The 13,383-nt window shown below is 31.6% G+C and overlaps 1 protein-coding gene and 1 long non-coding RNA gene across 2 annotated transcripts in view; one reads left to right on the top strand and one right to left on the bottom strand.

Annotated features, from left to right (window-relative positions):
- Positions 1-13,383, top strand: part of LOC149483991 (uncharacterized) — a 418,879-nt gene that overhangs the window by 17,411 nt on the left and 388,085 nt on the right. The gene's annotated exons all lie outside the window — the stretch shown is intronic.
- On the bottom strand, positions 5,197-13,363 carry Ent3 (equilibrative nucleoside transporter 3). The gene is made up of 10 exons (XM_089701535.1): positions 13,197-13,363; positions 10,306-10,460; positions 9,193-9,396; positions 8,673-8,911; positions 8,414-8,486; positions 8,027-8,233; positions 7,224-7,411; positions 6,224-6,352; positions 5,692-5,803; positions 5,197-5,461 (listed from the first exon to the last, which is right to left on the bottom strand). Exons 1-10 carry the CDS (start codon positions 13,361-13,363, stop codon positions 5,271-5,273), a joined length of 1,665 nt encoding a protein of 554 aa, XP_089557661.1. The 3' UTR covers positions 5,197-5,270.

Genomic DNA, 13,383 nt, shown 5'->3' with positions numbered 1-13,383 from the left:
ATGTAGTTATATTGAATATATATACTATAATTAAATTAAAATTATACTGGTTTGATTTATGGCTATCGGGGCCGTAAAATAATAATAAGCTCGAAAATAGTTTATGAATGAGCTACGGGATACCTACCTATTTACGAAGGTTCAGCTACTATACTTACATATGAAAGATAATATCTACACCATGATACCAAAAGTGATTATTATAAGTGATGTGCAAAATAATTTAATTAAATAACGTTATAGAAACAAGAAAATTAGGTTATCAATTTTGTTATGATTATAATAGTCGGGGAAAACAAGTAGGTAAATCTTGCAGCGGATCTTGATTATTAATCAAACTTATTCTAAACACTTATGTCTACTATATTATGAATGTTAAAGTTACACTGTCTTTCCGTTGGTCTGTCTCTTCTTGACGACTGAAGCACTGATCTGATTTGGAAGACCGATGAACACATTACGACAGCTGTAGTTTGTAAATCTGTGAGAGGACATAGGATAGGTGTTATCCCAGTAAAGCCATAAGGTCGGGAACTATGCGGGTATTTCATTAATTGCCCTGTAAGCATTCATTATTAATTCAATTCAATAGTATTGAACTGTCGATCACTCACTGACTACTGAGGAAATCCTTTATTTGATCAATGCCTTAAATAATATCGACTAATTATTATATTACCTATCTGTGATAATATTATGACTAAGTATTGGGATCAATTAATTATTGATACTGAATAAAACAAGATTAACTTTGATAATCAGTTTATTTCATTACAAGCTTAGGGTGCAGTTCTATATAAACATGGAATCAATGCTATACATTCAACAGTCCAAATTTTGTGCTATCGATAAATGGTTATTATTTTACACATAGTACCTAGTTACCAAATTCCATTATTATGACTGGCAATAGACGTAAAAAATCATTTTTTTTTACTTAATTCTGAGACGAGTAAACATTTACTTAAATTATCTACTTACCTGTAAAAATTGAATTTAAACGCCGTTCGTCGGTGAACGGTTAGACCGATTTGGAATGAATTAAAAAATATTTTATTGATTGCGTTCGTAAGTAGATGAAAATTCTTTGTAAATAATTAATAAACACGAAATTTTGACAATCGAAGAGCATAAAATATTTTGCATCGATTATTTAGTTAATCGGGAGTGCCGGCAGAAGTGAAAACTTGATTATTACTTATTAGTTTGATATTTTGGAATGGTATCCGTCTTACGCTTTTTCGATCAGGACACGTGTCCTGACGCGAGTTTAAGATTTTATACCCATTACAGAAAAAGTGCTCAACGCCGCTAAAAAGGTTTTCACTTCAAAAACGAATAAATATGTTGCTATCGGTCACCCCATTAGTTACCTCTCCATTTCATTTTTTTAGGTTATAAAGTCTAAGCTTGTGGTTATATTCATTTCGATATGCCATAAACTAGTTTCTATATGGACAAAAATTTGTCTATAAATGTACTGTTTATTGTTTATACATATTATATAATAACGATCTATGATTACGAACAACTAACTTATGTACTAAATTATCATGTAATCGGGATGGTGAACTTCTATAATGTCTCATTACTTATTCCAAAAGATACTTAGTAGATACATAACAGCTATTTCAAAGTTTTAAAGTTATAGCCATTCAATCAAATACCAGATTCAACCAGATGACTGCGACATGTCACATGTACACTGGCAAGGCCATTTAGCCCTTTTTCTGAAAGTTCCAATAGTAAAAATGATTTACTAATTACATTACATACTACAAGTATTTACATTTCAAAGTGTAACAATGTGTTTATTGCTAAAACTATGATTAATAATTTTAACGATATTTTTTAACGTTTAGTAATAGTTAAGTAATAAAGAATGATTTTTATTGCTATATTATCATTGAATATAAAAATATTTGTTAAACGGTTGTTTAACTTTTTATTAATCTGATATTCATTTCCTCCAATACAGGTACAAAATAATACCTACCTAATCTTTATTACTTTACCTAGGTAATCTTATTTGTCTAGAATAAACGAAGTCATAAATATTTACAGGTATGTACCTAAGTACCTATATATAGTTTTAAGTAATTTAGATATACATATCTAATTAACGTTAGTCGTAGGCATGACTTTATTTCTATGGTTTAAGTTATAACTAAAATATTATAGTTTAAAATGTACGTTTTTGTGAGCAGTTATTAATCGGTGTGGATATCAAGGGCGGATCCAGCTTTAGTGCCAGGGGGGGGTCACATAGACGTGGTCAATTTTCAAAAGCTATATTTTGGTAATTTAATTGATACGTAGATTTAAAAAAATGGTCAAGTGCGAGTCGGATTGGCGAACCAAGAATTCCGTACAAACATTTTTATATGTTTTAATATTAAATTTATGCTTTTTGCGATTTTTCCTTTATCTGTGCTATAAGACGTAAGTTTCTATTAAATAAAGATTAAATATCAAGATTCTGTGTTCACGGGAAGTATCCTGTAGGTTTTGATTCCTGGCAACACAATTTTTCCTCCATCTGTGCTGACATTGCTTTTAACCAAATTTCAGAACTCTGTGTTCACAGGAAGTAATACAATACCTATACCTAGATTTTGGTTCCTTTGCGATAATGTCGAAATTTTCGATAATTTACGGCATAAATGGCTGTATCTTTTGATTGCGGCTTATAAGTTTGATTTTTTCACAGCTATAAGGAACCGTAGATTTGAGTATTCGGTATGAATTTCAGATTGATACCTCCACGCGTTCCTGAGAAAAAGGGTCTTCACAGGCAGACAAACTTGAAAAATATATATTTTTTGCAATTATTCCTGTATCTGTACTATAAGTTGTTGCTTTGTACCGAATTTCAAGATTCTGAGTTTACGGAAAGTAAGTACCCTGTAGGTTTTGAGTTTTGATTCCCTTGCGAATGTCGAAATTTGCGAAATTTTTCGGCATTTACGGCTGTATCTTCTGATTCGTTGACATAGAAGTTTGATTTTATTATAGCGTAAAGATATTTTAGACTTGAGTATTTGGTATGAATATCAAGTTAATACATGTCAGCGTTCATGAGTAACAGGGTTGTAAGTTAAAATTTTTTTTTAATATTTTTTTATATTATAATCTAAGGAAAAATTCATGCTTTTCGCAATAAGTAAACAAAGTCGTTGTCTCTGTGCCTATGTCCCTATGTATGATTAAATCTTTAAAACTACGCAACGAATTTCGATGCAGTTTTTTTAAAGATAGAGTGATTCAAGAGGAATAGTATATAATTTATAAGGTTTTAGAGAAAGCGGGCGAAGCCGCGGGCGGTAAGCTAGTCTGCGTTATAAGACGTTTGATTGTACTAAATTTCATGACTCTGTGTACTCGGGAACTACCCTGTAGGTTTTGATTTCTTAGGGAGTGTCGAAAAATTTCATCAATTACAGCTGCATCTTTTAATTGCGTTGGCTAAAACGTTTGAATTTTTCACAGCATCAAGGGACCTAGACCGTAGGATTTCGACATTAGCAAAGGTATCAATACCTGCAGGGAGCACCCTGTCCCGTAAACACAGTCTTGAAATTGAGTAAAAAGTATCGTGTTATAGCACATATGTAGTAATAACTGCGAAAACCCTAATTATTTAATTAAATTAAATAAAAATATATTTTTAAATAATTTTAAGCTTACAATCCCTTTACTCATGAACGTCTACATGTATTTAATTGATATTCACATCAGAACTCAGGTCTATAATAACTTAAATCTGTTATTTAATTCAAATTCTATGTCAACGCAATCTGAAGAAAAAGCAATTAGAGCCGCATATTCTGTAATTCGCAACTACTTGCAAGGATTTCATCAATCACCTCGGTGCGCGAGTCCGACGCGCACTTGGCCGATTGTTTGTTGTAATTTGACTGTATTTTATAGTGTTCATTTGAAAAAAAATGCTATTTTATGTCTTATCCACGAACTGGGATATTTCGATATTTGAGGTTTTGTGTGAAAAGTGTAACAGCAAAAGTTGTAGAAAAAAAATTAATTACATACAACTTTACCATTACACTTTATTCCGCAGTTATAGTTTTTTTTTAAATCGAAAAACCTGTTATTTGTCCTTAAATTACGACCACAGGTCGACCCTAATAACTAAACTTTTTCTATAATTTTTGTTATATTCTCTTCCGTTACCGTTTGTAATTGATTTCATTGTTCTATATTACTTTTATGTCTCAAAATTCAATAAAAACATCATATTGAACAGTATTAATTTGTTAATTTAAAAAAGTTAATATTAAATTAGTGGTCCACTTAGGTCGTGGACCTAGCCCAGGGGGGGGTCATGACCCCGTGACCCCCCCCCTGGATCCGCGCTTGGTGGATATGTATTTAACTTGTCGTTCAATACAATTTTATACAAAATAATTACAAACGTATTTTCCGAGTTCATTTAAATATTAAAATAATTTGGAAAATCCAAAAGTGCACGCCTCATAATTTCTTTTTAATAATTATTTATTAATTATTATTTTTGTTTATTTAATAACAATTAAACCACATCGAATCAGACCCTGAAAAATGAAAGGGATATTATTATATTCTATTCCTGAGCATACTCAAGCGTAAGAGAAAAAAAAAGACTCGATTAGTAAAGTATTTCGGTCGCTATCGTGTTAACAAGAAAATCCTCCGCACATACAGACACACGGACGTCCAAGACAGAACTTTTTTAAACTGTTTTTTAACTAGTTTAAATAACAAAAATGACATCAAAAATATCATGAATGTTAAAAATAGTGTTTTTTCTTAATATGTGTGTGTATCTTACAAGTGCAATGTATGATACATAAAGCCATTTTAAGTTTGAAAAATCAGATGTTTTGCGCGAAGTGACAGTTGCAGTAGTACCCACCTCAACGCTTCGCTTATGAGGCGTGCAATATACGTTATAATATAATGTAACCACAGAATTATAAAAATATATACATAGTTAGGTAGGTAGTTACTTAAAATTTAACTTATCATCAACTGATAATATGTATTCTAATAAGTAGTAATTCAATAACTGTTAAGTACTAATTTAAAAAATAAAGAGATCTGAATCCTAATACATTAAAAAATATATTAGTTTGTAAATTATGAAATAATTAAGTACAAAAATATTTAGTAAGTAGGTACAATAATGTGCGAGTAATATATATGTATATATATAATGACTAGTTACTAAGTACTTCAATTAATAGATATACACATATTTAAATTAACATTATTTAATGTGGAGATGTGATAACGTAGCTTATATTAGAAGCCGTAGTTATAGCAGGTGGTAGGGTGGGTAATAATGGTGTGGGGTAAATCCGACACGGAGATCCTGTGGGAGGACCCAGCATATTAAGAAGTAAATAAGATACCAATGTTCCTGATAGTAGGCCCCCGTTGTATGATAATGTCATCATATTACCTGAAATGAAAGATATGAAGTAGACAGGATATATCGTATTCAATAAAATATCATCTTTCTCTTTTTGAGAAAGTTGGAACTTGGAAGGTTGCAAACAAATCAATACTAGATTTTTTTTTGAAATACTCGTGGTTGAGAATTGTTTTAATTAACAATAAATTTGAGAGTATGTGGGAAAAGTATCATCTAACTATAGTATTATATTATCTGTGGTATAATTATTGACATACCCGCAATTTCGCGGTGTTCCCTTCCTACACGAGATGGCGCAATAATCATTGGTACAGATCCAAACAGACCGTTTGTGAAACCCAAAACCACGGAGAACATAATCGGATATATCTGAAAAAAAAAACAAGTTTAAAACATACTTATGAAATACTTAGAATTATGAAAGGCACGAAACGATAAGATTAAATAGAAGGGACATGTAAATGTGATTTTGATCTATTTATTCTTAAATAATAAGTTATAAAATATTGAAAGAAAACTGCAATATAAAGGTAATATAATCTGTATTTCGCCGTCATCTAGTTGAATCTGCTATTTGATTGAATGACTAGCGCCTTCATTGAATGACGACATTTAATTGAATGACCAAAGGCAAAGGATAATTCATGAAATATATTCTGAACAATACATTTACCAAAACAACAATGTAGATATCGTGGTATATGTCGCAGAGAATAAAACAAACCTATTACATATCTACCTAATTAAATAGCGTGAGACTATAAAATATGCCACTGTTCTTATACTTACATCGCCAACAATGTGAGGGGAATGTCGAGGCGCCGCACACAGAAGCAGCAGTGGAACCAGTAGCAGCCGGAGACCACTGGCCATCAACAGTTGACTTCTACTCCATTCGTAAGGCCAAGCTGCTGCTATCTATTGAACAATTTTCTGTTATCTTATGGGTTTATTTCAAAATTTACCTTATCCAAAAGGAGGAAAATTAGCCAAAATAAAGTATATAATTTTGTAGCGACTTTGGATAATGTTATTGCCTCTATAAATCTTTTTAACTATGCGCATTTTGACTATTTGGATATAATTTATAGTTCATTAATTTTCAAACGAACATATCCTTTAAAGAAGTCAAGTAGGTAGTACGTTTTTATGTTGGTTACCTATGTATTTTTTGTGTAAATTCAGAATGCAAAATTCAGTATCAAAAAATATACTTACCTATTTTTCCAAAATGATTTCGTTTTGAATAATTAGAGACAAATCTATTTTATTGTGTGATATAAGATTTTTAGATAGGTGTTATTTTTTAAGGATACGTAGGAGCTTTGTATTATATCACGTAGTATGTTGTTTTTAGCGTTCCCAACGCAACAGTAAAGATAAGATTGTCATTTCCAGAAAAGATCGTGACCTCTCGGAAAACAATATTGTACAAGCTACTAATTTTAAAATGATACAAAAGTATTAAATGTATAATTTAATGAGATGATTATCTTTTTATGTAACCAATTAGTTTGTATTCCATTTTGGTAAAATTAATTTTGTTGTAGATTTGATAAAAGTTGTGTATAGATAGGAACATGATGAGATATCATTTTTAATAAATTACATGTTTTTTGTCTTCCTTTTTTTTAGGTAGACCGTACCTCTTGTAAAATTCGATTCATGACTGAATGACAATTTGCAAAATTTTAAGTAAGTAATTTTACTGCGTATAGTATCGTTGACCATCATCGCATTATTTGTTAATTTAGGCAAATCTGTAAATGCTATATACTTATGTACTTACTTTTCCTATTAGATCGAAGAAGTTAAAGGCTGACATTAGGACAATCGCCATCCAAGAGCCAAGTCGGCAAGACGGTACTTCTGAAGATATACCAGGGTACAAGCTCAGGGTGGTAAAGTATACCAGGCCAATAGAGACCATGTACGGGTATATTGCACGAGCCACAGCCCATCGCGCCTGTACACTACCTGAAAAAAAATGTATAAAAAGCATAATTATACAATTAGAATTGAGTGCATCACACACGGTGAAGACACTGACACAAAATTTCGGGTCATTTGTAACAGGATGGCGGTTCTACAGGGGTCTTAGTACGTAATGACAAAAAGAAAAATGATGGTCAGAACGCTAATACCGGATAACTTAAGATACTGTAATATTTTATATTAGAGAATCTTAACATAAAATATTATAGTCTCTTCACCGTGTGTGATGCGCTTTATACATACCTAGTATTATTTTAACTGTGGTTATACCGTTTTTAAAAATACGGAACCCAGTTCACAGTTTAAATTAAAAAATGGTAGTCTAAATTAATTCTAAATGGGATTTTCCCATGCGTGATTTTTATCGATTCCTCCAAGTGGGAGGAGTTCATAAAAGTGGTACCTATATCTACGAATTAGAATAGCGTATTTATCAAAAATAAGAGTAAGGTAAGTATATCATTTCATAAATATATACCTGCTTCATAATAAATTATAATAATAAGTACATAAGTCTGATAAAACTAGCCAAGCAATGTAAGTATTGTCCAAATCTAATTTAAAATATTTTCACTTATTCATTCCGATTTCACTTACGTTTAAAAGTCCTCCATGAAGTGGGTCTATCAGGGGACTCGAAGACTACATCCTCAACTTTATATGAAGGTCTTGGTGTCTGGAGAGTTGCTGAGGGGGAAGCAGACCTTTCCGAAACACTGGGCGGTGGAGAGGCCAGCGGTGCGGCCGCACTAGTGGTCGGTGAATATACGGGGTTGGCGAAACTGAACGTATTGTCCGGTTCTCCTATATATTGGATAATAGTTATTAATAGAATAGCTCTTAAAAACATAATAATTAATTTGTTTAATAAGATGAACATATAAATAAATTCGAACTATTAATGCCTAATGGGTGGCTGGAGCCTGAAACACTTTTCTTCTAAATGAAAGTAATACTAGTCTAAGAAAACCTTATAATTATTACCTCCTGCGTTAGATGGTGCAGGACTCTGAAGTTTCAGGACGCCGTAGGTGGCTTCACCGGCTTCACTTTCCATCTATACGGAAAAATAATTCAGAAATAATAAAAAAAACCTGCATAATTCGTTTTTAAATCTATCAATCAATTAAAGTTGAATGAAAACGTTGTATAATTAAACTTTTTCAAAAAAAAATTAGTAAGTAACTATAATTTAGTTCAATAATAACATATTCTTCTAAAATATATTACCGTGTCAACTTACCAATGTAGCATCTTCTGTTGGGTTCAAATGCAACTGTATGCGTCGCCGATGTCGGGACTCCACAGTGAGTCTCAAATAATACAATACCAGGGGATGACGCATCATCAAATGGTGCAGCATCGAGTGCCCCAGGAGTATCAAGATGGAAAACACGAAGAACATAAACGTACTCCTTTGTGGTTCACTAAATTCAAACTTCGTCATGATCCTGTCTAGTGACACCCAGAATCCAGCTGCGCCTGTGAATTTTTATACGCAATGTCGTGTAAATTGTAATTAATATTATTAAAAGAATTAGTTATGCACAAAATAATTTAACACAGAATATATATAATATCTCTACAAATATATTCCTCAAATTCCAGTTAATTCAAAACTTGGCGCCTTCTGTACGTGATTATTAAATACGTATTACCGCATTTGGTCTAGTTTTTATCCTTATGACCAAAATGTCGGATATAAAGAACTAAAAGAAGTCAAATACAGTACAAGTACAAGTAAAGTATCTACGTATTCTTACTTTCTCCAGCCATAACAGCCTGTGTGTAACGTGGCGGAAGACAACCAGTGAAGCCATAATACGAGGCTTGCTGAACTGTGCACCCAAAAGCAACCACACCTATAGCCACCAGGTTGATTGTATAGGACACGTCGTTTGGAAAGCCATCCCAACCAATATTGCAAACAGCTACAAATATCATTGTAGCCAGGGACAATAATATACCTGTAAGGAACATGATTTGTTGTCATTTGTGATAATAATTATTATTAGCTCACTGCTCAATCGCAAAACAGGAAGTTGATTTAATTTAACTTTTACGATTTTATAACATTGTTTGTTAGTTTTCTCAATAACCTTGTAAGTAACTACAAATTATTTTTGGTTCAGGTTTTAACACAGTAACTACCTATATATTTTAAATAGTTTTCGTAATATATTTGAAACTAGGTATAAGTTTCAGCTATAAAGTTTAAGTTATAACTTCGATATTCTATAAATAAAATTATTCTTGTGTGCTATATTGACGAATTACTTGTTATTAACAAATCATTTAATGAAGGCCTAAAAGATAAGTTCAGACCTTATAATTATGTATATTTTAATTAATATTTATAAAGGTCAAACTCGAAGAGGAGAAACCAATTTTCTAAGAAAGATAAAAGAGTTCATCGACTATTGATAAAAAATAATGAATTAAAAAATCTAAAACTTCATAAAAAGTAGGTATGTGAAAGCGATAACTAAGTACACGTTTTTAATTATAACTGCGTAAAAAGTAAGATGCTACATAATATTCTCTCTCAATTATCTATTCAGTTTGTCAATGAAGGTACATGACCTAACACGAGACGAGTTTCATTCTGCGCGTGTTTAACGAATGGACTGATAGCTGATTAATTTTGTATTAATCAGCTGTCCTTCCTTCCTTCCCTGTGGTCCATCCTAAATCGTATCTAGTATTAAAAGTATCTATTTGTATAGAAATAAACGATTGCATGTTGTCCCATTTATTTAGCGAATTATACGTAGCCTATACTTAGCCTTGGCCTTCAAGTTCAGTAACTTTTGTAAAAAAATATCAAATATAAAAAATAATAACAAATATAAAAAAAAAACTAATTGATAAGTTACCAAACGTTATTCTAGTGTTGTATGTAAACAAGTCGAGCATGAGATTGTTGATGACAACAGCGATACAGGCGGACGCGATGTACACGGTCGACATGTCGAACATTATCGTTGAATTGGGGTAGTGATGTTGGAAATAGTCCACTGCCATAATGAAACTGAAAAAAAAACAAAAGTGTCATAGAGCAAAGTATAAAAATAAAACCATAGTCAAATTCAATCATTATATTGTTTTGGAAAGTAGATCTTAACAATTCCTTATGACTTATCAGTTATGTATAAAAGTGTATAAAGTTAACATTACTCATTATAAATTAAATACATAATACCATGGACGTATAAAAAAAGACGGACGCCGTATTACGAACAAACAACGTGAAGCCATCATAGTAAGCTAGCGATCGTGTAAAGACAATAAACACGCACACACTCTCACCATAGTAAGCTAGTCGGCCGCCATTACGTCGTGAACTACCGACTGATTAACTGCGTCACTGTTTCACAAAAAATATTTAAAATGCCGTTTTGCGTGGTTAAATGGTGTCGCAACAGTACAATTTTTAATAACAAAACACAAGGGATTACATTCCACAGGGAAGCAAGTTATTTCTTTTATGTTTTAATGACAAAATTATTACGGCAAAATTTATAGAAAAAAATACAGCCGCCATTGTCATCAGGACAGCTGTTGCCATGGCAACATGGCACACACACATGGATGTTTCGCCGCCATTACTGGGCTTCACTCAATGTTTAGGCGATATACCGTCCGTCTTTTTTTATAGAGGTACGTCCATGCATAATACTTTATCAATATTTAGGATGCCTTTAAATTTGCTTAATACAATTTTGCTATTACTTTTTATGAGGCGTGTTCATTCATTTAATTTTATTTTAAACGTTTTATTTGTATGTATTTTTTAGATTAATTAAGATAATGGTTGTTTGGTTTTTACGTGCATATGAATTATTATGTAGCCTGTAGGTACTTTGAAAGCAACTTGTTATTGTTATAAAGTCTGAAAGTGCTTATAGTTGCTCTCATATCCCGACGTCTAGAATAGACGATAGCCTTTTCAACTCTTTATTAAAAAGATAAACAAGACTAAATAAATATTCATGTAATATTCCCAGTATATCACTTTCTTTCAGTTTTTAAATATTTACATAACGAATTATGCAGCTGTTTAAAACAACGCATATAATTTTGTAGATCTAATAAAATAATGATTTCGCTAAGAGCAACAGCAATAAATGCATAAACAACAGGAATAAATACATAAATTCTGATAGAGAGAGAAATATTGTGTAATGTACGTTACCTATAACCAACCTATAACCTACTAGTATAGTTAATAGATAAAACATATAGAGAAATAAGGTGGATTGTAGGTAGCAGGAAATTTTTTAATTAGGCTCGATCTATTTATAACATTTTACAAATATTAACTCCTCAATTATGGTAAATATTATTTCATTTCCCTCTGTTTTTTTTTGAGAAAATCTTACCATAGGTACATATTGTTACTTATAATATAACTTTATATTACTTACTTTGAACACAGAATAATAACTAGGTACCTACATAGTTGCTTTGAATAAGGATTTTGAACTGCAGAATATGGTAACAGCTACAAAATTTGAATGGGTGTGAAAATCCGCCACTGTGGCAAATATTTTGTAAAAGTTTCATATAAATGTAAATTTGTTTTCTGGATACATTATTATCTTTTAAGTTGAATATGAATAAGGGGCGTTTAAAAAGCCACGACATTGCTTGATCTTGATGAGCGAGTGTAGAGCGCTATCATAACCGCTTCGTGTTGAGGCGTGCAATTAAAAACATTTCCATCAAATATTAAATAATTCTAATTCAATTAAAATCAATAGCTTTATTGCGACTGAATTAAAACAGTATTAAATATGGGGATCAATGAATAAGTCCTTGTTAAATATCTAAGTTAACCTCATTTATTTGCTTTGTTTTTGAGTGAAGTATTGCGTTCGAATATTTATGAGCACGCGATATATTTTATTTATGGAAAATCTAACTATAGCCCAGATAAATATTACTTTTGCGTGGTGTTTATGAGACTAGTACTAAATATAGTAATAACCACAGATTAGAGAATAGTTACTTGTAATAACATTGTCTCCATGCGTGCTGTAAAAAGCCGCGTTTTACTTTATAATAACATATTAACAGTCTCTACATCATGTCTAGGTATAATAATCTATAATTTTAACTTTCTTGGTGACTGCGCTCTTTAGCAGTTGTCATTGTTATAAATCAGTCTACTAATAAATAACTAAATTCTTACCTACTAGGTATATAATATATACAATTTTTAGGCAACAGTTCTCAATAAAAAATATTTTTAATATCGTTTTTATTTCGTCATAAAATTATGTATCTACCCAGAAATTTATTCATTGAAGAGCTGAAAAGAAACTACAAGTTTCCATTTCAAATATTTTGTTGTCAATAAAATATTTATTTAGTTATTTTTCAGCATAATAAATTTGAACTTGAATAACAATAGTGTGTACGTTTCTATCTGTTATCGCATCCGCTCTCCGTTTATCAACAATCATAATATTATCAGTGTTTTATGCTTTCCAGAGAGAAATTTTGAAACAAAAACATTTTTGCATCAAACGGTTTCGGATTTTTTCTTTCGGAACTTATTCACTTTTCGTAATGTCTATATTGAGGCACAGATAACATAATTACTATACTACATTAACTAAAGATTTTTCATTCTAAGAAAAAAGAGAATGAAGTTTGCATTAGACGAGTGCTTTCCTGATTTCTAAATAGATAGTTAGGTTTTAAAAATTATTAGTCATCGCTGTATCTTAAACAGTTTTTATTATACATTACTATATCTTACCTATTGAAGGGGAGCAAGAAGGCAGCGCCAGACACGAACAAAGTTAAATATACGGAGTTGTATTTATCCGGTGGTGGGGGACTGGGTTCGGGGATGCTCCCCAAAGGTTCTCCTCGTGCACCACGCATAGCTTCAATGCGGGCGTACCCGCGGCCTAATTCATTCATCTTATACTAGACACATTAAG

The sequence above is a fragment of the Colias philodice genome, chromosome 12 (genome assembly GCF_061535455.1).
Source record: "Colias philodice isolate Cphi_HAF_F1 chromosome 12, ilColPhil1 Martin Lab GWU primary, whole genome shotgun sequence".
Classification (NCBI taxonomy): domain Eukaryota; kingdom Metazoa; phylum Arthropoda; class Insecta; order Lepidoptera; family Pieridae; genus Colias; species Colias philodice.
This window is presented reverse-complemented; position numbering and strand designations above follow the sequence as displayed.

Bases quoted from the DNA above. Each gene is read 5' to 3' on its own strand.
- Ent3 (XM_089701535.1), bottom strand. From the start codon at position 13,363: ATGAATGAATTAGGCCGCGGGTACGCCCGCATTGAAGCTATGCGTGGT. The intron at 7,412-8,026 runs GTAAGTGAAATC...ATTTTTTTTCAG, and splicing joins TTCATGGAGGACTTTTAAAC to GTAGTGTACAGGCGCGATGG. The intron at 5,804-6,223 runs GTAAGTATAAGA...TTTTTTTTTCAG, and splicing joins CCCCTCACATTGTTGGCGAT to ATATATCCGATTATGTTCTC.